Source organism: Corvus brachyrhynchos, unplaced genomic scaffold (genome assembly GCF_000691975.1).
Source record: "Corvus brachyrhynchos isolate BGI_N302 unplaced genomic scaffold, ASM69197v1 scaffold142, whole genome shotgun sequence".
In the NCBI taxonomy this organism is placed as follows: domain Eukaryota; kingdom Metazoa; phylum Chordata; class Aves; order Passeriformes; family Corvidae; genus Corvus; species Corvus brachyrhynchos.
The window spans coordinates 3,039,616-3,063,118 of NW_008237226.1; the positions used below are offsets into that span (position 1 = coordinate 3,039,616).

Genomic DNA, 23,503 nt, shown 5'->3' on the forward strand with positions numbered 1-23,503 from the left:
ATGCTTAGTTTTAAGGGTGTTTATAGAGCTCAGGGAAGGACTCTAAGAAACCAGGAGAGGGTGAGTTAGGTTTCTGTCTAAATTTACCTTAAAGACTATTGCAAGTAAGTTTCAAAAGTCATCTTTAGGTCAGTGAGAGTTATTATTTCCTCGTGAAAAATACATAAGAAGCTCCCATTAAAATAAACTTCGAAGGATAACATCTATTGTACTTGCAGATTTCCTTGGGTACACAGGCATTATTGTTATACTATTAATTTCTTCTTTGTTTTAGCTTCAGTGTCCCATCCCCCAGCCTTATCTCCCCATCCCTATCCACCCTGTACTGTTGTTTCCTATAATTAGTGAAGATACACATCTGTCTTCAGGCTACCACCTAATCTCTAAGGCCATGTGGGTAAATGGAATATAATTATAATTTGGTAGAAACCAAGCCTTCTGCACATTGTTGTATTGCTCTCATTCTTTTTAAAGCAGGCAAATTGAATCTATGATATAGTAGGGCTTGGAGGCTGGGTTTAGTCCTTGGAAAGTAAGTATTTTTCAGATGGAAATTTCATGGTGTTAAATTTGGGCGGGAGTTAGCCAGTTTGGGAGGAATTCTGACACAATGTTACCGCAATGTGCAAGCACCCTGCATATTGTGAAGAAATCACCTGTGGTTATATGCAAAATATTAACAGAGGTCATTTTTTGTCCCCCTCTTTTTCAGTTATTTTTATTTCAGTTGCTGCGAGGACTGTCTTACATCCACCAGCGTTACATTTTGCACAGGGACCTGAAACCACAGAATCTTCTGATCAGTGACACGGGGGAGTTAAAGCTGGCAGACTTTGGTAGGCAAGCAGTTAATTACAAGTCTCTTATAATGTTGTAGGAATGTCAGACAGATGGTTCCACTGATTTCTCTTCCCCCCCCACCCTATTCCTTAGACACACCTTCTTCATTGTAGATAATTGCACATTTTTCTCCTGAGTGAAGAAATTGATTATGGTCAACAAAATGCTTGATTAAAAGGGAGCAAGTGAAAAACAAATACCTACTCCGGTTCTCTCAAGGAAGATAATGCTGAAAGTATTTCCCTTTTATTTACCATGAGACCTCTGCATTAGAATTAAAAACCTTTAAAAAGAAAAGAAAAAAGTGGAGAGAGACCTGAGGAAATACAGACTGTATGAAAAGCACAATCACTTTATGGGAGCAGCTCTAGGGTTGTGAAGATCTGGATTAACTTTCATTAAATGGTCATTGAAAGAGACTGAAGGACACAAGAATAAGTGTTCCTTCTGTAGAATAAAGGACACTAGGATCACCTGGACTGCTTTCAGTATCCATTAGTTCTTTGTGGGGATGCCTTATGTGGAGTATAAAGTCAGGATAAATTATGCACTGAAATCTTACCCTTTGGCCACTTTAAATTTTTAAGCCATTTTCTAGTGGCTACACCAAGGCAAGTACTCTTTCCTCTGCAAACCATTGTGAATGCATATGTGGAAAATGGCAATATTTTTCTTTAGTGGTTTTCACAAAAGGTTGTAGGAATTTCTTTCTTTCCTGTAGGTCAGCTTCTCAGTTACTGATTCCAGCAGAACTTCTGAAGTAAGCTGAAAATGTGACCTATTGGCTTTTTAAAAATGTCTTTTATTTTTATGACTGCTATCCACAGCATGCTTCACATTTCATGCAGCAGCAGTAATGAGAAAACCTTGTGTGCTAATTGGCAATTTCACTGTTAATGTAGTCATGAGGTTTTGTCTTTTAATTAGCGTTACTGCAATTAACAGCTCAGTGTGTATTTGCTGTGCTGGAGAAGGGAAGAGGACTTAAGGTGGACACAGTCCGCAAGAACTTGATTGGCCTTTGGATTGTAAGAGAATTAGAGAAATAGTATTAGAAGCAATTGTTTCCCGAATTATGTATGATTTTTTTGGTTGTAATTTTTCAAAACTTGCTGTTTTTTGAAATATATGCTTGAAAAAACATTCCTGCATGTTGCATTTTATTATGAGCTTTTACCTCTTAAGTTCATGAAACAGGTGCATCGTTCAGTGTTCTTGTAGTGAAATATGAGTTAATCCTCTGTTGAAGGTGTTGGGCTGTTTAATAGTTTTGTTGTATCATTTATGTGTATAGAACACTATGAACTAATCTGACTCCCAAGTATCCCCATATTATAAGTCTTTCAGGAGATTGTAATGTTGGTTCTCTAGCTTTGGTGGATGCTGAAAACCATAAAAGATCTCACAAACTCTTTTGTATGCAAAATGTTTCCTGTGGTGTGGGGGTGGTTGCTGAAGCTCTATGGCTTGTGTGGCTGGGGAGAGGGAGGCTGCAGACTTTTTAGCTGTGTTTTTAAGAAAAAAAGAAATCAACGTGCCTTTCACCAGCACTATTAAATACATTGCTGGGGGTGTGAACTGATCAGTGAAATGTCCAACTCAGACATAAGTTGACTCTGTCTGGTAGTGTTGGCTGGTGCTGCCATAGAGCAGAGGACAGGCTGGGACGCTTGTTCATGCCCTGCTGTAGTAGGAAGTGTAGCTATCTTTCACTTCTGATGAACTTATTGCCTCATTGTAGCACCAATATCCCAGTGCTAACATATCCCAGTACTAACATGTCCCAGGCTAAATATCCCAGTGATGACATCAAAGACAGGATTTTCACAGCTTTGTGTTGGCAGGAGTTTAAGGTTGACCATTGTGTATGGTTTTGATAGAGGGACTAGAAATGCGTAAGTACAACCAGAAAGAAATACACAGTGGTAGACATATGAGTGCATAATATTGTGCAGAGAATATTTTTTCTCTTTTAAGTTTGTCCTGATCCTGACATAACAGAAACATCTGCATAACCTACTCTTATACACAGAGAGATTATATATCTCCTTTTTTTTAAAGCTAGATTTTCTTTCATGGCTCATGACCTCATAAAACTGAAAACCAGATGGGTTAAATTTCTCTTCCAAAAACGAAGATGAAAAATTGGAAGTGATGAGGTTAAAGTCTGAAGGGTCATGACCTCTTTCACTGGAAGCATGAGAAATGAGAGCACACCAGTGCTCTATGTGTGCCCCCGTGCATATTTACTTATTTAAATGCTGTATTATTATAGCCCATCTTCCACCTTCCCAATATGAAAGACTCTTCCTAAACAAGATATAAAATACAGCCCTATTTCTCTTTATGTTTTTCTCTCACAAATGACTGATTTGCAATAATGTGCTTGGAAAGGAAGTTGGTTTAGATTGTATACTTAATTAATTACATGAGGAGTGGTATGGAAATTAGAAAGATGGTTGCTTTGCTTTCAAATGCACTCAAGGCAGGAGAGAACCTATCAAGAAATCAGTTTCTCTCAGAGATAGGATTGACTTCACTAGCATAATAAATATAAAATCCTAGAGCAAAGGCCTTTTAATCTCTAAGGAAAAGACCTTCAGATTTTAGTTTCGTAAGTTTACCCAAAAAATCAACATAATGTCTGAAGCTTTTCATTTGGTGTCAGGCTAATTTAATCTCTTCACTGTAGGATATCAAATACTTAAAAGCAGGCTAGTGGATCATAGTTCTTGAATAAACAAGGTAAAAGAAAGGCTATTCATGTCTGCCAGTGCATTGCACTGCGGCTGAAGTGGAATCTTTGAATAACTGTGGGCATGTGTTTTTCTATAGCAGGGCTCCCAGACATAGATACTCCACTGTGTGGGAGTGTCTTTGTTCAGATGAACAGCAGTTTGCTTTTCTGTTCATTGTGCTCTAGCTGCCAGGAAATGAACATTTATGAGAAGACTCAGCAGTCAAATGAAAAGGGAGAACAGAATATAGAGGCTTTATCAAATTAAAAATGGATGAGCTATAAAAAATGGCTTTCTTGAGAAGATATAATAAGGGAGACTACATCTTGAGTAATTGTTGCTATGAAAAATAGTCCTTGAACACCATACCTGCATTCTTTTTAAAATCTAATTAAAATTCCAGAGGACAGTATAGTGTATTAGGAATTCTTATGGAATGAAGTGCAAGAATTATTTTTGATCCTGTGGTGTGAATTTGGCGAACTGTCTATGAGTTTATTTCCCCCCCCGCATATGTCAGCCTTAAGTAGAAATAAAGTATTTTAAACCTCTAATGAGTAACACCATAAGAATTTTGCCTCCATCTTCAACAGAAAGACTAGTAATCCTCAGCCCCCTGAGCTGGTAGACATGAACAGGGAGCAGAACATAGCCCCTGCAATCCAGAAGGACGTAGTTAGTGACCTCCTGTGCCACTCAGGCACTCACAAGTCTGTAGGTCCGGATGGGATTCACGTGAGGGTATTAAGGATATTCCATCAAGCAACTCTCCATAATTTATCATCAATCCTGGTTAGCTGGGGAGGTCCCAGGTGATTGGAGGTCAGCAAATGTGACACCCATCTACAAGAAAGGTTGGAAGGAGGATCTGGGGTATGGAAGCAAATACAGGTGAAAGGACCAGAGGACCAGACAAGCTGTGCCAGACATATTGTCTTTGACTCTATGTGAGGTTGCTTCTGGGTGGCCACAGGCAGAAGGGCCTGAGGTGTGAGAAGGGCCCCAGGAGCTATGTGAGGTGAGTAAAGTGTCTGGGAGAAAAATGTGTCAAGGTAATGAAGGAGATGGGCAACAACAGGGTGTTGAGGAGGCAAAGGTAAAACTCTGGAAGAGCATGATGGAGTAAAGCAGTAAGTGGCTGTAGAAAATTTAGGTTCCATGCTAGGTGAGTGGCAGAAGTCAAAGCAGACTCAGATAAGGCTGAGGTGCTCTGTCCTGTCCTTTTCTTGGTCTTCATGAATAAGATCTCACAGCCTTTGTTTTCAGAGATGTGGTTCAGGGAGGAAGGGCATGAGTGGAAAATAACTGATCTTGGATATCTTCTTGACCTCTGTGAGTTCATAGAATCTCCTCAGCTGGAAGGGACCAGTAAGCATCATATAGAGTCCAACGTCTGGCCCTGCCCAGGACAAACCCAAGAATCACACCATGCCCCTGAGGGTACTGGGAAAGCCAACTGATGTCATTGTCAGGCTTCTCTCTGTGATCTTTGAAAGACTGTGGATTGAGGGAGGCTCCCAATAACTGGAGAAAGGTTATTGTGTTAACCATTTGAAAGGGCAAGAAGAAAGGTCTGGAGTATTGCAGCTTGGTCAACCACTATCCCTGAGGAAATAATGGAGTGAGGCTTCTTGGAAGTAGCTTCTGTAGATGCAAAGAAAGTGTTTGCCAGTTTAAGTCAATCATGTTTGATCCATGGGATTGCCTTCTGTAATGAAATGAGTAGCTCTGCAGTCTCCTGGTACATTAAGAGTTGGTTACCAAGAGGATGGTGAGGCATAGCATGATGGTGCTCCTTACCGAGGTGCACAGTGGGAGGATGAGGGATAATGGTCATAAGCTGAAACGCAACTGGCTATAAGGAAGGAAATGTTCAGTATGAAAGTACTTCAGCACTGGAGCAGCCCAGAGATGTTATGAAATCTCTTTTTGCTTCCCTTACTGGCCTAAACCTTGAGCAGATTGAACTAGGCGAATTCTCTTTCTTGTGTGGTTCTGTGACTCAGTAAATACCATGCTTGTTTTGTTTTGTTTCTTAATGATTAGATATTGCTATTTAGTTATTGTATATGCTGATATAAATCAAGATTGGGTAATCAGTTCTGTTTGCATGCAGATTACCATACTTAATAAACTCCAGCACCAAGTCCCTAAATAGCTTATGATAATCAGGTAGGAGGTGGGTCCTGTCTTCTTTGTGGGACTTACCAGGAGGGATTTAGTCTTTTTGTGCCTTGTTTTATTCTTTGAAAAGATCCAATAGCAATCTAATATTCTGACACCTCTGGCAACAATGTGGACCTTTAATCAGATCATAGCATAATTACTCTTACATACCCTTTAGTTATGCTTTCTGGGTTGAAAAATACATAGTTATACTTGTAATTAGATATTTTCAAAAAAAATATTTACATAGCTTTGAGGTGACATCACCTTTCAATGCACTGAGAATATCATCAGGTCATTTAGACTTGACTAGCATGTGACACAGTTAAAGCACTTCTGAGTCTGTGAGAGAAACTGGCCAAGTCACTAGTAGGGCCCTTGGCCTGCTTCACATCTGAGATGATCAACCTACTTCTGGGGTTTGTTTCTCAGGGAATTTCTTTGTGAATCTTCCCTGCAGCTGCCTTTACCTTTCATCTCTTCTGTTAGACCTGCAACAGAAGTGAGCTGCATGAAGTGGGTGAATGTGAAGTTTGAAGACCTGTTTGGTCTCTGTTTTGGATTGTGCAGTTATTGTAAGTGCAAGAACCTTCTGTGTAATCGCATCTTTTAGTTGGATGTGATTCTTTTTAGTATGTATACTGCCTTTTCTCTGTGCTATGGCTCCAAGACACGGTGTATAAACTATGCAGGCAGCTGCATAGTTTAAGTACCTACATAGCAGGCACACAGGTGCAAAGTACAAAGTATGGAACAATAGGTCTAGAAGTATTGTTAGCTTGAGTATAATTTGCAAGGATAGGAAAACTTGATGATTGATAATTTTCTAAATTGAAAAATTTAGAAAAAACTTGCATAGATATTTCCCCTCCCTCCCAATCCGTGCCTCAGTTCTTGGTAATTTTAGTCCTCCAACAAAATCTTCAAACTGCAGTAACACTACCAACAAATTCTTGTGTTGCAAGATGAGTGACAAGGAGCATCAGGAACTTAGTATTTTAATGCTTTAATGCTTGTTTCTGCTCTTTCTCATCTGTGGGAATGGGCTTTGGAGAGAAAAAACAGTATGACATCTTCATGAAAATATCTTTCATTTAGTCTCTCAAATAACACTGACCCTGAAGCTTTTCCTGACTACTTTTTGTTGTCTTTGGGGATCTCTCTGGATGAGTAAGGATCTGCAGGAGATCTATTTTATGGTGAAAGTCCTGCCTTAAGCATTTGCAGTTTTGTTAATATAAAGCCCTCTGATGTAGTAAAAGAAATAATTAAGTCACTGTGATTCAACCATGCATCCTTCCAGATACATAGAATGATTAATAATAGATAACAGGAGCAAAGAGACTTCAGGATTATAATAAAGGGAATTATACTCAATGGAGCTGCAGTTTAAAACTGCAGCTGAGTATTAGAGAGGATGTTTCCGTGCATTTCTATATAGATTTTTCTGTGGAGAGCATGACAGGGGTATGTCATGAGGGACAAGGTTATTCCTGTACAGCTTACTGTTAAAATTGCCAAGACTATGTTGATAAGTTGAAAAAAAATTAGGTTTTTTTTTTCTTCACAGTAAGAATCCCATAAGGGTTTCTTTATAATGTACTGTATAAAATTCATAGGAAAAGTTGAATGGCATAAAAGATTGCTTGCATGGATAACTGCTATGTTATTCCTGTGTAAATGTTCCACAGAGTATCAGTTCTCGAAGATGCTGATACAAGGAGTTGTCTCTGTGCTCAAATGGCTGGTATTATATTGTCAGTGAAGCTTGATGAAATCGTTAGCAAAACTCCTCTGAGAGTGCCTCTAATTACGTAAGCTGGCTCCCTCTGGTCGCCTGGCTTTAAGCGACCCTAAGGAACATTGCAGCCATTTGAGGTGAGTTGTAGATGCAGCCTGGTCACCCCTGGGGCAGCTGGCCCAATACAGCTGCTGCCCTCCACAGCAGCCCTTCTACAGGCTCTAGAGAAGGGCTGGAAGCTGTCTGGGTATTGGTTATCAGAGGCTTCTGCTGGTAAAGAAAACCGCCTAACTCCAAACATAGGTCCACAGGCCCCTCTTACACCCTGTCTGAGTTGAACATGAAAAGAAAAGAAATTACTCTCCCATATTCCTCCTGCGAGAGGTTGCTGTTACCCCAGGTGCAGCCTGTTCCTTTCTGGTAACAGCCTTTGAAATCTGAAGAATTGGTTCTTGTACCCCTCAGGAAGGACAGTAATGGGCTTCTTTGAGGACTCTAGTTGTATTAAATATCAAGAAATGAAGATGACTTCAGTGACAATGTTGTGAGGAAGTTGAAAAAAACAAAGTAGGAACCTGGCAAGAGAACCCCAAACTGCTCAAACCTGAGTCAGCTTGCAGGTCTTCATAAAGCACAGTTATTTTTGTAATGAACTGTAAACACCCCATTTTCCATGGAGAGCAGAGCTGCCATTGCTGTTTACAGTGGCAGTTGGGGCTGGAGCAGCAGAGCAGACTGTGTGTGTTTGTCCTGGAATAGCCTTGGTCACCTGCTACCGAGTCAGGGTAAAAAGCCCTTGCTGTCCACACTTTCTACGTGCAGGCAAAGTTAGGCCAGAGCTTAGGAGCAGAGCTGATAGATAGCTACGGCACCTTCAAATCTTTTTTCTTGGCAGAAAGATAAATGTTGTAGCCTGCAAAAGCTGTGGGTACTGTGCACCCAGAGACCTGTGGCAGCCTGCCATGTTATTTATTTTGCTTTCCCAGGATGATAGGCTTTCCCTCCACCCCCAGACCTTCCTCCTCCGTTTCTAATGGTCTGATTGGCTGCTGTCAGGGAGTAGCCAAAGCTGCATTCTTCCCTTTCCCTCCCAGGAGCAAGGGCTTCATATGCTGTGCTTGTGACCTTTCGTTGTCAAGCTGAGATCTGTGGTGAAATGGGAAGGGAGATGGGTAGATGGCAGAATTTCAAACAACAGCAGTACAAACTTCTGATTTCTGGCATTTGGGCTAAAGAATTTTTTCAGAGGTGAAGATGTAGGAGAAGGTGTGGTCAGTGCTGCTGGAAATGTTTCTTTCTTCTCCTATTTATTTGGTTTGTCATTCTCACCATGAATGTCCATCTAAGTTGCTTCATAGATCTGATGGTTAAAAATTTTGTATAGTTAAATCTATACAAAAAATTACCATGTGAGAGTCAATGCAGGAAGAATCCTTTATGGACAGAAATTAGGTTTCATAGTCTATGAAGAAAGAATAGATTCGACTTGGGTTTACTGTCTGGAGACAGCAATTGCAAAAACTATAGGGAGTTTTTGTATTCAACTAAGACTTTAACTTCTCTCTGCCAATTGTTAATACAAAGTAGAACCACATACTGAAATTTCGTCTGTGCCAGTCTTCACTGATAGCTTTTTAACAATTGAAGTAAAATTCTTTAAATACTAGTCTTTTCAGCCTTTACTAAAGCATATGCTGTAACTTAAGCTCTTCCCACTGAGAAGCACTGTATAGGATTATTGACTGAAAAGGAAAATGTTTTATTTTTAAAAAGCATAAAGGACCTGGAGATTGGTGTGACTCACTGAATGGGTCCCCTGTTAAACACATCTCAGATTACTTAGGGTTCAATCCAATTCTCTATTGTTACAAGTGAGAGTTATATCAAGGCTTTAAATAGGAGGAAAGCATCTTAATTATCCATTAAGGGTAATAAAGGAAGTTGGTTATGACACCATTAAAACAACGGCAATGAAAAATCTGTTTCAGTGTTTTGTACTTAAGAAGAACATGGGATTTGGATGTCATCTGCACTGCAGCTGCTCAGTGCTGTGTTATTATGAGAATCTTTTTTTTTTTTATTGCGTTTTATTGCCCACCTAAGTGTGAACTAGACTGTTATGTGACAATGGCACAGAAGACATGGAGAGCTGTGACCTGCTGGCTGTACTAAAGAGATCCATCCATCCATCCATCCATCCATCCATCCATATGAGTCTGTAGATGTATTTAAAACAAATATTGTTTTATTTGAAAAAAGCCTTGTTCAGTCATGTGATGGTGTTCTCTCAGTTTTATATGAGAACATTTTCTCTTCCTACACCTCTTGCTTCTGTCATAGCCTTAGTCCATGTCCTTTTGATTATCATGGTTACGAGTGCCTGTATTTAAAATATCAAACTTGCATTAAAACTTTATTGTTTTGAAGCTTCTTTGCTTGTTTCTGTTACAGCAGTTACAGGGAAAAATACTACAGAAGAAGGTACTGCTCATGATAGAGCTTTTGAATATAGGCTTCCAGGTAGCTCCAATAGTACTCTCTATCTTTGCTTTCTTGGTCTGATTATGATTTCTTGGTCTGATTATGATTTTGTTTTATGTTTCCTTATTTAAGATAACATACTGCATTATATAGTGAGAAAATTATGCCAAGTTTTAAAATTACTTTAATGTCATTAGTGTGTTAATAGTTATGCAGATTTATTTCACACAGGAAATAATCAGCTCTGTAGATATGAAAGGTTAACTGGGAAAGGTGTGGATTAAAGAAGAAAAAATTCATCATCAGTCAGAACAAAAATATTGATATGCAAAGAAAAAGATTAACATGAACAGAACTGGCAGGTCATTAAGAGAAATGTGCCTTTAACATGGTCTGAAATAATTCCATAATTGAGATTGCATTTTAAAGAAACGATGGCTCTGTAATTTATAACATCATTTGTTTTGTCCCAGACAGTTTAAAACCTTACCTTTCTGCAACACAGTCACTTTATATCTATGTAATTCTTAATAATTTATGCATGAGTTTTTTCATTCTTTCTGAAAGACACAGTGCTGGTTGTATTAATATATTCATAGATGCATAATTTGTCCTGATATAAATTAAAATCATGGTTGCAGGGCTACCTGCATAAAGATGAGAGTTTCCCCTGCATCAGTTAGCCTTGATGATAGCCAGAAGTGATCAGGCAGTGCTTGTCTTAGCAATACTTAACACTTCTCCAGCAATTTCCATTTCAAAAACTATACAAATAAATGATAACTCTGAGTATCTACCCTTATTTATATTACAAATAACCAAAATTCGGTTGACCTTTTGGTCTTATAATTTGAAAGACCCAAAGTTAAAAAACTTAAAAGTGGGAGATCAGGAACCAGCAGCTTTATGTCTGGGTGATGTGGGAACATTAACAACCACTTTGCTTGGGGAGAAAATGGTGCTGAGTAACTTTTGATTTACATGGTAGGGAGAATGGCAGGTTAGATCTTCACCTTGTTAGAGGTCCTCAAGCTCTTCTCCGAGGTCAGATGTGCCACCTTTGGCTTTTATGGCTTATAATACATCAAACTGTACAGCAATTTTTTTGGTGTGGTCATTGGAAATAAGGTAGGAGGAGATTTTCAAATGTAATCTCTTTTATTCCCACCCACAGCCATGAACATATTCATATCTTTCTTATTGCAGCAATTTTAAAGTCACTCAGGCATTGAATTTATTTGCTCTTGTGGCTATATTTTCTTTTAAGTATATATCATTGCAATGTTTTTTAAGTTATTTCTGGACTTTTGAAGCAGGCTGGAAATTTGGTTCAGCTCTGACCTGTCTGTAGACCTTAGAAAAAAACTAACTAAATAAAAAAAGGGTGGGGGGAGGGAGAATAAAAAAGGTAGCCAATCACTGAAATGTATTTTATAAACAGAGATGCCTAATGCTGGCAATTCTTTGCCCATTCTGTTTTACAGTGCTCAGGATTACCACCAGCTTTGCTACACAGGTTGCAGGATGTGATACTAAATGAGAAATGCTTGCTAACAATTGATTCATACATGCAAACTTGATAGAGTGAATGGTTTAAATAAAGCATGGAATGCTTCAATAACTGTATGGCAGGTAGTATTTTGTCAGGGGTCAAAATACTATTAGAGATCCTTTGCTTGCAATCTACAGGTGATTTTTATTGAGCACTGCATTTAAAAGTACATCCATTGTCCTCAAGTTAAATGAAAGAATAGATAAAAAATGGCCTGATTTCAGTGCAAACAAATTTTCACTTGTTTTATTAGTTACAATATAGGGTGTTGCAGTTCTACTGACTTGCTAGGCTTACATGTGTACATGAAGGACTAGATTGGGTTGTAGTATAGCTCCAGCTTTTCCATTCTGGCAGGGACATTTTAGGGTTCATTATCACGTCAGAGAAAGATGCAGCATTAGGAGCAGTTGTTTTTTAACTATGTATTTCCAGAACTGTACTGTTAAGGAATAGCCTTAATACCCTTCTAATGTAAGTTTTTTATAAATGAAATTGTCTGTTTCCATTTCTGCCTTTTCTTTGACAAAATTGTATTAAGAACTGATTAGGTGGCTCTGCAGGAATATGGATGCCTTATTACTGATGCAAAGTCAAATAATCATTTAGACCTAAGCATATTGGAATGTCTCTCACATAAAACTTTTCTTCTAAGATTTGTGATTCAGATAATTTAAGATGACATACATATTAAATGAGTTTTGAGGAGCAATTCAATTGAACAGGTGAATCTGAGACTCGAGATTTCTCTTGTTAGATGTTGCATTATAATATTGCTTTACAGAAGCAACAATGCTTATACAGATTTTCTTAATGGCTTCACTCTTGAAAACAAGGTGGAAACAGTTTTGAAAATTAGTGGAATCTTCAAGGTTTTTTTTAGTTATTTTGTTCTCTATATTTAAAAAAGCTTTTATATAATTGAGAAATTTTTTTCAGTTTTGTTAATTTTGCACCAACATCTGTTTTCAGATAATTTTTCTCTGACTTCAGCCTGTGCAGTCCAATGTCACTTTAGATGCTGTGGGTGTTACCTAGTATGTGAATGTATATACTAATGTGATAATACATGCAAAATGTACTGGAGTTCTTTGGTAGAACTCCAAGACAGTGTTTTACCTAGTAAGGGAATATGTAAGTTGTGAGGTATCACATTGTAGCAATGACAAAAGTCAGCTAAATATTTTTTTCTATAAATAGTCTGGCTCAGGTACTGGAAGCAGGCTGGATTAAACTCCATGAGCTTAGAGAACTGTTTGTGCCAGGCAGGGCAGCCATGGTTTGTAAGCTGAGGCTGGATGAGGCACCAAAGGCAGCTGTGTTCTGCAGCACAGGAATGTGTGCTCAGGTGACACCTTGGCTGGAAAAGGAGGCACGTCAAACCCACTTGCACTGGCTCTGCAGCACAGGGGCCAGGATCTGGTGGATACTAGCCATGGAATTGTGTTTTTTATACATAAGTCGGGCCTTGTATTGTAAGAATTGGTGGTTTCAGCACCCCTAGGGTGACAGTTTTTCAGATCCACAGATTCCACTCCTTCAGGGTAATGTCAAATGGCAGCACTGCTTGATTTATAAATAAAATACTTGTTAGATCTGATTTATATATAGATTTATATATTATAGATGCTAATACTGTCCAAATACTTGTTTTCCATGTAGCCCTGTTCTTGTTAAACTACTTATCCTAGACAAGTTCAAATAAATTTGCAGCGACTTGATTAGGCTTTTAATAGCTGACCATGACTTGAGATATGCTCTTCATCAAAGTTCTCCAGATCTTTTACAGCTAGATAGGAAATGATGGATCAGCAAAACTGATCCCACTGGAATAAATCACTCCACAGAGTAACATCCCAGTAACCATGCTACTACTGTTGCCTTGTGTCCAGCACTGCATGGGTTCACTTCACTGAGTTGGGGACCCCTCCAAGAGGTGGAGAGAGCAGTACGTGGCATCACCTTGTCACTGCCAGTGTGGTACGGTCAGTTAAGAAACAAAATTAACTGAGGGTAAGCAACTGGGATTAGATATTTGAACATAAAACTGTCAGTGAAACTTATCTTCTATGTTTCTATTTGGATGACTGTGAATCCCTACAGTAGCACCAAATTTTGCTTATTAAACAGTTCTTCAGCTGTCAGGTTTAATACAACATGAAACCAGAAGGATTTAAATGGTACTGATGCCCCTGTATACAACTGACTTGCATCTGGTATGTGTTCAGTCCTCTTTGCACCTGAATAGAGGGGTAGGCAGTTTGTCTATGTGATGATTTTCTAAAAAAGATTAGTCTTGGAGAGCACAGAGAAGCATATTTATTTCTTTACTGCTGTGTTGTATTTAACCTGTCTCATGCCATACGTCAAGTACCTCTCAAATGATAAGTTATCCAGGTACCAATTGAAAAGGGTTGGTTCATTTCTACTTGAATGCCAGATGGAGTCATCCAGAAATGACCCTTGCAGTCCTGCTTTTAGTTGTAAAGGTAGAGATCACAGTAAATTGTTAGCATCAAACACAATAGCCTGCAGTAGGTTGTTAGCTTCTGTGTTTGGTGCTTGATGAACTATTATACTTCACCAAATAGGACATCCATAGCTCAAAATTTGTCTCCATACAACACTGCTCTCCTGAATCTCTTTTTTTTTCTGTTTTCTGGATTCCTTTGGTTTGTTAGGGGAAAATCCTAACGGCAATAAAATATTTATACCTCAAAACTTTGTCAAAGTGGTCTGTTACCTTTCTTGTCTTCAGCAAGTTCATTAGTTATGTCTTAAAATTCCTCATATAAATTATTAGTATTACACAAGTAATTGTCCAGTATTGATTAGGCTCATTCATTCATAGCTGCTTCCCTGTTTTCTCTTTTCCCAAGGAATGTTAAAATATCCTGAGATGCATTAGCTCTCATTTTCAGTGAAGAATTATTTTCTACCTGTTTGTCTTTCTAGAGTTTCCTCCCTGCACTCTGCAGGTCTTCCCAATTTAAAGCCATCTGTTCAGCAATTGTTAGCTCTTTGCTTCAAACCCAATAACTTCACTGTGGAATGAGTAAGTCTGATATTTTCACTTACAGCCTTATTAGCAAAGTGGTGTGTTCCTGCTGGGACATTTAGAGGAGTAGGGGGCATCATCTTCTCATAGACTTCTTGTGAAACAACAAATTGTTAAGAAAAAATCCAGAATCTGGAAAGCAAGATTTAAATCAATCAGCTGTTAAGGCTATTGTGGGCATGTATACCATGTCCATAAGGAATCCAGATCTTTTCTGTAAAGCAGAAGTTATCTTTGATGTGAAATTTCTTACTGTCCTTGAGTCCTGTTAGCTTTTACGTCTGTGTGAATGTTTATAATGTTGATGCAGTTTGTTTCCTTTTTTTATTCCTGGCCACACTGTTACTTTTCTACCTCCAGACTAGCAGAGGCACTCTGAACATATTCATGCTGACCCAGAATGCCGTGGGGGTAGATACATTTTCCTGGTGTCAAAAGTGTATATTTCTTTTGTATTTTTGTACCGCTTTTTGCATAGTACTCAGTTTTTAGTGTGGTTTTTCCTGCTTATAGACAATGAATAAATTTGTCAGTCATCATACATGTTCAAAATCAGTGTGCTTTTTTCAAAACATACCAGAAATTATTTATAAGGATTTTAAAGCAAAGAAATAAACAGCTTTATAGCTATGATAGCTTTCAGACAAATTAACCAAAGGAATCTTATAATAAACAGCCAAGAGCTGAGCTCTTTCTTGTAACTCTCTTTTCTATTCCCTGTGATCCTTTGGGTGGCACAGGGGGCAGAGGACAGAGGTTGTAATCAAAAAGATGATGTGGATTTGTTGGAAAGAGACAAACACTTTTCATGAGTGCTAGAGTCATTCATTCTGGTAGCAGGAAAACTATTTCTGTGTCTCCCCATTCTGTAACTTGTGTTTGTCAACTGACAGTTGAGTCTATTCACAGACTAGAATAATTATCATCTGTGTTACTGTAAGTGATTGTGTGAAGACATACATGAGATAAGACCTGGAGGGAAAAATAATCTTTTATTAGAACAGTTGATAACAGCTGGGAAAACCAGACAGACTGAGAAGCACACATCTTTTGTCTTACTTACTTCTCTCTGTCTCTTGAAAACTGACTCCTGCACTCCAGTTTGGAAGACTAGTCATTGCTCAAGTGCATTTGGGGAATACTAATTAAGATCCTAATTAGTCTGTCCCTGATAGTGAGTAACTTTTATAAATGAACAGCACTATCATAAGCTAATGGCTGTATTAGGACCAGGACATAGGATATTGTAGGTAATTTATCTTCTCTGAGAGGAATTTAACTCAGATGTAAAGTTGCATATTGGAGACAGATGCATTCAGTTAAACAGCAGAGGGACCTAAAAGCTGCAGGACACTTTTGATTGCCAAGAGCTGGCTTCTGGGTTAGAGTGCTGACTGCTTCACTGAAGCAGTGTCAGTGTCTCCACCCATTTTACTTTTTTGTTTTTTGTTGTCACTCAGGTGTTCACTGAATAAATGTGCTTCTGCTGGAAAGCAAGTAGCTGAGTAAATAGGTTAAGTTGACAGTTCATGATCTACAACAGAATACATTAACAAAATTTTAATATGATTACTGACTCATAGTTACGGTTCAATAAGCCATTTACCTCAAACTAAGTAATTGTTAAATAAACAAAACAGGGAGCTAGAAAAGGAAGCACATCAAGAATCTGAATCAAGGAAAAGCAACAAGAAAACCATTTTATTTTTTAGTATGCTTGCTAGAGCCCTTTTAAATATAGCTAAATCAAAATAATAAACTGCTCAACACATTTGAGGTGTAATAGAAAGGGAAACCATGCACATGGTTGATAAGCCTTTGTTTTTGCAGATGTGACTTGTTTTCTCATTTGCAGAAGCATATTTGCTGTGAACAAAGGCTTCCCGCTTGTCATATGAAGTTGGCTAGAAAGCTATCCTGCAGCTAGAGAGATATCAAATATTAATATTTGTGCTCGTGTAGCCAAAGATGTGTGTATTGGATAGGTCTCGAGTCTGGATGTAGCTACAGCCTCTTGTAAAAGCCAAATACAATTTAAAAATTACAGTGATGAATCAGTGCAATATGTTTTGTCAATAACCGGTCCTAGGTAAAATCAGATACATCCTCTGAGTCTAAGATACAGCCAGAAGAAGTAGAGACAATTGTGTTTACCAAGGGAAAAAAATTTCTTCCTTTTGTTTTTTTTTTAAAGTTCAGAATAGGAGGCAGCAGGGGATTTTCTGTGTTAAAGACATAAACATACATAGCCATAGATCATTCACTCTGTATTTTAAATACAAGGCTTCCCAGGGTATCCTGAGCTGTTGTTTAATGAATGAGTTAAAATTAAGTTGTGGTTTGTGTCACACTGCAGCTAGATGCAAGTCTTGCCGTATGTAATGCATCAGAACGGTTTCTTCTTTCATTTTGGATAAATAATGGTCGTAGATGTCGGTGTCTGAAGAACATTAAAGAGTGTATGTCCTTCCCATAATTACACACAAATTCCCCAGTGTGTCTGACACGACCTTATTTTTAATAACTGGGCCTTATGCTTGGATCCCTTCTCTCAGAACAGGGCTCCAACAGCAGGACGTGTATTGACCTTTTATCTTTTGTAAGACACACGAATCAGAGGGGAGTTCACTACTTGTCAGGAGGTTCTTCCTCCACCTTCCCAGGCTAAAAGGGGGCTCAGGCAGCAATATGTAAATATTGGGTACTCACCTGGTGATCTGCCATTTACCTTTTGGCTTTTATGCACGAGTCATTAAGGTTTGAAGTTTTGATGGTTCCCTATAAGCTCTGTTTTTTTAAAATGAGATTGTCATTCTTCCTGTAGTGTAACCATGGAAACAGACAGGGAAGCCTTAAAGAAAGTGATCGAACATGCTGTGCTAATTAATCCTACCCTTCAGTTTTCTTTCAGTTGAAGGATGTTCTTAAATAAATTTTGCATGAGTAAGCATATTTGGATGTGCAAAGGGTTATAAAATATGTAGCAAATTTTCTTGCAGAAGGGTATCTGAAAAAAACCCCAGTAACTGTCATCTGTTTGCATCTGGACCATCAAAACAAGAAATGCAGTATCTTGTTGGTGTTTCACATATGTATTTGGATAGCACTCTTTTTATAATGTAAATATATCTGAAAGATGAGAGTATTTTTTCCATGTCTCATGTGCAATGAGACACATTTGTGTTAATTTTGAGTCTTTGAGTGAAAGTGTTCATTATTGCAAATGCATTCTTTATGCAGAGCATTATTCAGAAAAAACAAAGGTTGCTCCCTCCCTGCGAGAAAGCAGCTCCTCCGAGGCATTAGCCTGATTCAGGTCCTGTCAGTCCTGCACAAGGGGAGTGAGTGCCTAATTGAACAGTGGGACTGTGCCAAATTCTCCCCTTCCAAATTTTGGCTTTTGTGAGTATTTGCCTTGGTTGTTCACTCCTGCTTTCCATTTTTCCATTTAGTTTCCAGAACAGTGTATGTGGCCAACCAGGGAACCAATTGGCTGCAACTTTAAACATGTGGCCTGTACTCATAAGCCTTTTGTTATGGTTTAACTCAAACCAGGATAGCTCTTAACGTGGTGGTGCTGTCTGATACCAATGTATGGCCTCAGCTTGCTTTTACAAATTAAGATTTTTTTAAACATTTTTTTGTTTAAACAGAGGAACATTAATGATCCTCTTATAACTGAGAAACCAGGTGCAGCAGCTAACCTCAAATGAAACTTTCATAGTGTTTTGGGAGTGAAGAATGGATTAAAGAAAAACATTTAGTTTTCCAACAGGCTGGGACTAGCCCAAAAGGGCCATTCTTTGAAAATCAGATTGGTTTTCATTAACCTGGAATTGATTCGAGGTAGAGGAGATCTAGAAGCAGTATACTGAGGAAACAGCATGAGTGGCATTCCTACTTCATTCCCAGGAGGGGAGGACTGGTTCTACGCTGAACAGTCACAGGAGAGGAGGAAAGATGTGCTTGGGCTGACTATAGCACTTGCAAAGCTCCATCCTGGTCAGTAAAGTGGCAGAAGCCGGCCAGCAAGCATGGTTATTGTGTTATTATTTGCAACATGATTTCTGATATGGCAAGTTGGGTACTTATTCCTCTCTACACGGGAGATTTCTGGAATGTGTGGATCAACAGTTTTGTGTTGCGGAAATCTGAGTTTGTCATTCCACAAGCTCTAAAGTTTTTTGACAATTTTCCCCGAAATACATGATGTTGTTGGCTTCTTCAAGAAGCCTTTCCCCTGCTTGGTTATGCCTCTTCTCTTATGAAAACTTGGTAGAAGATTAGAATTTGCAACCAAATTCAGTCTTCCTCAGACAAGACTAATGGGGAAGGCTCAGACAGGCAAAAAAGGATGGAGTCATTCACCATCCAGACTTCTCAAATCCTTTCGTAATTTTTATATTGCTTAATAGTAGTGGGTCCATATCCACAACTTCAGGGAATGCTGTTTCAGTTTAGTCACATGGAATATAGATGCACAGAAACTCAGGCTTGTTAAAGGTTCTGTGTGCCAGGAATGAGAACTGCTCACCACTTAGAGCTTTTGGTGGTTTCTGGTTTCCTAGAAGCAAAAACATTAATCTGGAGGCAGGGGCACTGTGAAACACATGATGTGACCTCTCCTCTGGCCTCTTTGGGGCTGTACCTGGCCAACCCTGGGTTGTCTTTTTAAGCCAGATTGTTTGTCAAGCTGATGGACAGGTGCACAAACCTTAAAGAAATGGAGGACTGAAAACTTAAAAAATAGATATTCATGCTTCAAATGTAATTTTTAAAAGAAAAAATCATGGCATACAATTCAAATTATTCCCCTACACTGGTGTAATTGCTATAATCAGCTGATAGTGCAATCTGCTGGCAAGATTGGCCATCATTGCTATGGAGATATATTCACTGAGAGTAAATGTTCTTAAATAGCTTTACCAGTGTATTAAGAATAAAGGGGCAAAGGACTCTCATCTGCACTCTTTTGGAAATTCTCATGTTGCTTATTTCTTCCTGAGTGTATGACTTTGCTTCTTTGTTTCTGTAAGGTGTAAAACATGACCTTCTGTTGTAGTAATTCCGTTTGTTTTCTGAAAGGAAAATCAGTAGTTCAGGAAGACACAAAAAAGCACCCAGTGCTGCGTTCTCCTGATTTCCATTACTTGTGCGTGTCCAGTGTTCCCAGCAAGGGAGTGGATGTTCTCAAGGTAGTAGCTAGGATCCGATAATTTGGAAAAAGCGTTTGCAGGCCCATGATAGGAGTAATCACCTTAGCCCTGAAGATCTTTTTCCATTTTCTGGAGGAGAGAGTCCTCTATAGGAGAAATATACTTGTAAACTTCTGGGTTTAGCATATGATGATCTCTACATAGATTGTGCAGTAATGTGAATTATTTTAAATGACTGACAAGCTTAAAAGACAACATTGTAAATATTATATCTTTAGTAGGCCACAGATTCATTGAAATGATTTCTGAAATTGGAGCACTGCCAATACACAATTCTTGAGAGAAAGGAATTCTTCACATACCATTTTCTGCTGTATTACTGCAATATTAATACTTATTTGAACGGTAACGTGTAAGTGTGTCTACAGCTTTCAAACGTAAACTTGAATAAGCAGGCTGGGCTTTGGGCAGTGTAAGCTGTGGAAGGTTTCCTTAGGCTTCCCTAAAAGACCAAATCTCATCTGTGGCACCATTTGTCTGGCAGTTTCCTTTTCATTTTCTTTTTCTAAGTAACATTGAAATGGAAGAATATTGATGCCTGAGGATGAGCAGTTAATGGCAATTAAAATCTTTGTTTATTTGTCTTTTATTTAGGTGTACCACAGTACATCTTTGCATCTCTCCTGGGCTTGTGGTTGTCATGATGAAAAGCATATTTTATTGTCCCTTCATAGTATTTACAACTCTGTTTAGCCAGGTACTTAATGATAGATGTTACCGTTAAGTAAAATACTCCAGTTCTAGAAGAAAAATACTCTTGCAACATGCTGTCCCATTACGTGACAGGTGCTCATATATCCTTTTAGATTGTAACTGTATAGCAAACTATTTCTTCGCTTTGTTTATATTGATTTATTTGTGTTTACCCCACAGGTCTTGCAAGAGCTAAATCAGTTCCTAGTCATACGTATTCCAATGAAGTGGTAACCCTATGGTACAGGCCTCCAGATGTCCTTCTGGGATCAACAGAATATTCCACCTGCCTTGACATGTGGTAAGTATAGATGACAAGATTCTGTAGATGCTTTAGCTCTTGGTTTTTTTAGACATGTAAACCAAATATGTAGTGAGATTATTGGTACAGGTTAAAAAACATATGTGTAGTGATACGTGTGGTTCCTGCAGTATCTCCCTAAAGGAATCCCCTCCTGCCACCCCACTGGCTGGCAGATGACACCTGCTGTTTACACTACACCCATTGGTGCTTTGCAAGAGACTGAGTTATTGCTTGACTTTTGTAGTCTTAGTGTGGTCCTTATATATGATATGACACTTATTTTGCAAAAGATAGACTTTCACTATGCCCACTTGTAGCAAGGGGAAAACCAGAATTCTCTGGTTGTGAGCATTAAACCTCAGTTCTTAATGTCCTGTATTTGGTAGCAGCAAATATCATTGAATAGTTTTCTTTTAAACCTACAGATTTTATTTAGACTTGCAGGTTTAGAACAGTAGTTTGATTTGTACAGTACATATCACCTTGCTCTGACATCATTTAGTCCTGTGTTGAATAAGGAGCAAGGAAGGTATTTGGTTTTTTGACTGTTAAAAACCAAGCTGGAGGTTCTTTGTTTATTCTGTAGGTTTTGAGGTGACAGGATCTCTGTAATCTGTACAAATTCTGAAATATGGGAAAAAATCCTCTTCCTTACAAAGGAAGTTTTATGCTCTGGAATATGTTTGGATTTTGTTTTGTTTATTTGGTTGTTTGCTTTGAGTTTTTTTGGTTGGTTGGTTGGTTTGGGTTGGGTTTTTTTTTTAATGCATATTCAACTCTTTAAACCTTTAGAATTCATTCATTTGAGAAAAAATTATACTAAGGAATTTTCAGAAAAATACAGTAATTTTTTTGCAGTTCACTGAATTATCTTTAATATAGGCAACACAAAGTTAGAATTATGATTATATTAAAATCTAGGAGTAACTGTAAGATAAGGTTATGTTTTCATATGGTGTGTGAATAATATTTTTACAGTAATCTTGCTGTGTAATATTGCAACTGAAGCAATTGTTTCATTATTATTGAAACAATAATACTAGCAGGAATATATTTTTGCTGGGGAAAGGAACTAAGCATGACTAGGTTGTGTTTAGTCCCGTAGCTGAAATCAGAGATTATGGGATGAAAACAGGTTTTCCTGTAAATCTTGACTCCTGGGGACATGATTTAGAAGTCACAGGATTATTTCATGTGAAGGGGTTACGGAGTAGAAATACTAGAATATCTAATACTGAAGTGAGTGGTTAGTATGACTGGGCCCTGGCTGCTGCAGTTCCCTGAGCTCTAAGGGAAGGTGAACCAAGAGGCAGGAAAAGGAGAGTGAGAAACTCTAGATGTGAACAGTGTGAAATCACAAGTGTGCCAGAGAGGCAAAGGCAGCATTGTCTGTTATTAACTGTCTGGTTTTCCTCAGACCTTTCTCAACTTCACAGATCTCAAATAATTTCCTTCTGCATGTCAGTTTCTCATCTATCCTAAAACTGTCCTGTTTTCCTAAATACCGGATTCAACCAGGTGTCTTCACAGGTTGCATGCAATCTCTGCAGCCCATCTGCTCCTGATGTTTTACAATCACCTCTGTTCCAAGTAATACCTCAGACACCCTCAGCAAGAAGCTCAGCTTGCTTGGGGTCATGCAGGACAACTGACTCAGAGGATGCAAATAGCTGGGAGAGATAAATTGTCCTTTCTGCTCATCTTCTCATAGTTGCTTCTACATTTGTTCAGTTCCTGAGTCACGCGTATTTGTGTATGTCTGCACATACATGAGTCAACTTGTAAATTACAAAGAGAATATATTGAAACAGCTAAAGAAAATTTTTCATGTTTTAATAGGGAAAACTGCTCAAAAAGCACTTTAAAATGCTTTTTTTTAGTTAAAAGCAACATTGGAAATTAATTTTTGTAATTTTTCCTAATTTAAAAAACACTGCACTGTGAAACTGAACAAAGGATTTTAACACATTTTTTACTATTGCTGAAAATCTTTCCACAAAAAAATGGTTCACTCCAAAGTTCAATAGCTTGTCAAAAATAGATCTTTTAACATTCCCCGCAATGAGGATTTTAGTAAAAGAGCTATTAGAAAGTCCAATCAAAATATGTGGTGTTCCTGTAATAACAATTAAGTCATGTAGCTAATTAAAAGCATTTTAAATTTACTATACCTGCACACTGAGCACGTCCTTCATAATCACATGTTTATATTCAAATTACATGGGCAGCAGGGAAGATCAAGGAAGGACTTAAAATGCTACTTCAGCAATCCAGGTCATTATTTTGTTTCCTGACAAAAATGACACAAGAGTATTGGGGAAGAACCCAATTGTTACATCTTTAATGATATCAATAAATGATGTTCTCTTGCACAGAGCATTTCATGTAGGCCTAAAAAAAAATCCAGGTACTCAAGGACAGAGGTGGTGTGTTCTGTTTCACATGAAAAACAATGTCATATTCCTCTTGTATGCAATTTGTAGCCTTTGCAATATTTTTTCTTCTCTGTACAAACTGAAGAAGTATGAAGAGCTTAGGAAAAAGGCACTTGGTAATACAGTGTCTTACACATGGCAGCAATTTGTGCAGAGGCTCAGCCCCTGCCACATCAGAAATCAGATGAGAGCAAATGTGTACTGTGTGTGACAGAAGAGCTGTAGATTTTTACTTCTGTACTTTGCTGGGTTATCTGAGACAGCACTTCCAGTTTGACT

At 38.3% G+C, this 23,503-nt stretch overlaps 1 protein-coding gene across 5 annotated transcripts in view; it reads left to right on the forward strand.

The window, feature by feature from the left end:
* CDK14 (cyclin dependent kinase 14) overlaps positions 1-23,503 on the forward strand; it is a 320,052-nt gene that overhangs the window by 164,268 nt on the left and 132,281 nt on the right. For all 5 annotated transcript variants that reach the window (XM_017729275.1, XM_008629897.2, XM_017729276.1 and 2 more), the window contains 2 exons: positions 713-836; positions 20,666-20,786. In XM_017729275.1, the coding sequence (XP_017584764.1) occupies positions 713-836; positions 20,666-20,786 (245 nt within the window). The remainder of the gene's footprint in view (positions 1-712; positions 837-20,665; positions 20,787-23,503) is intronic.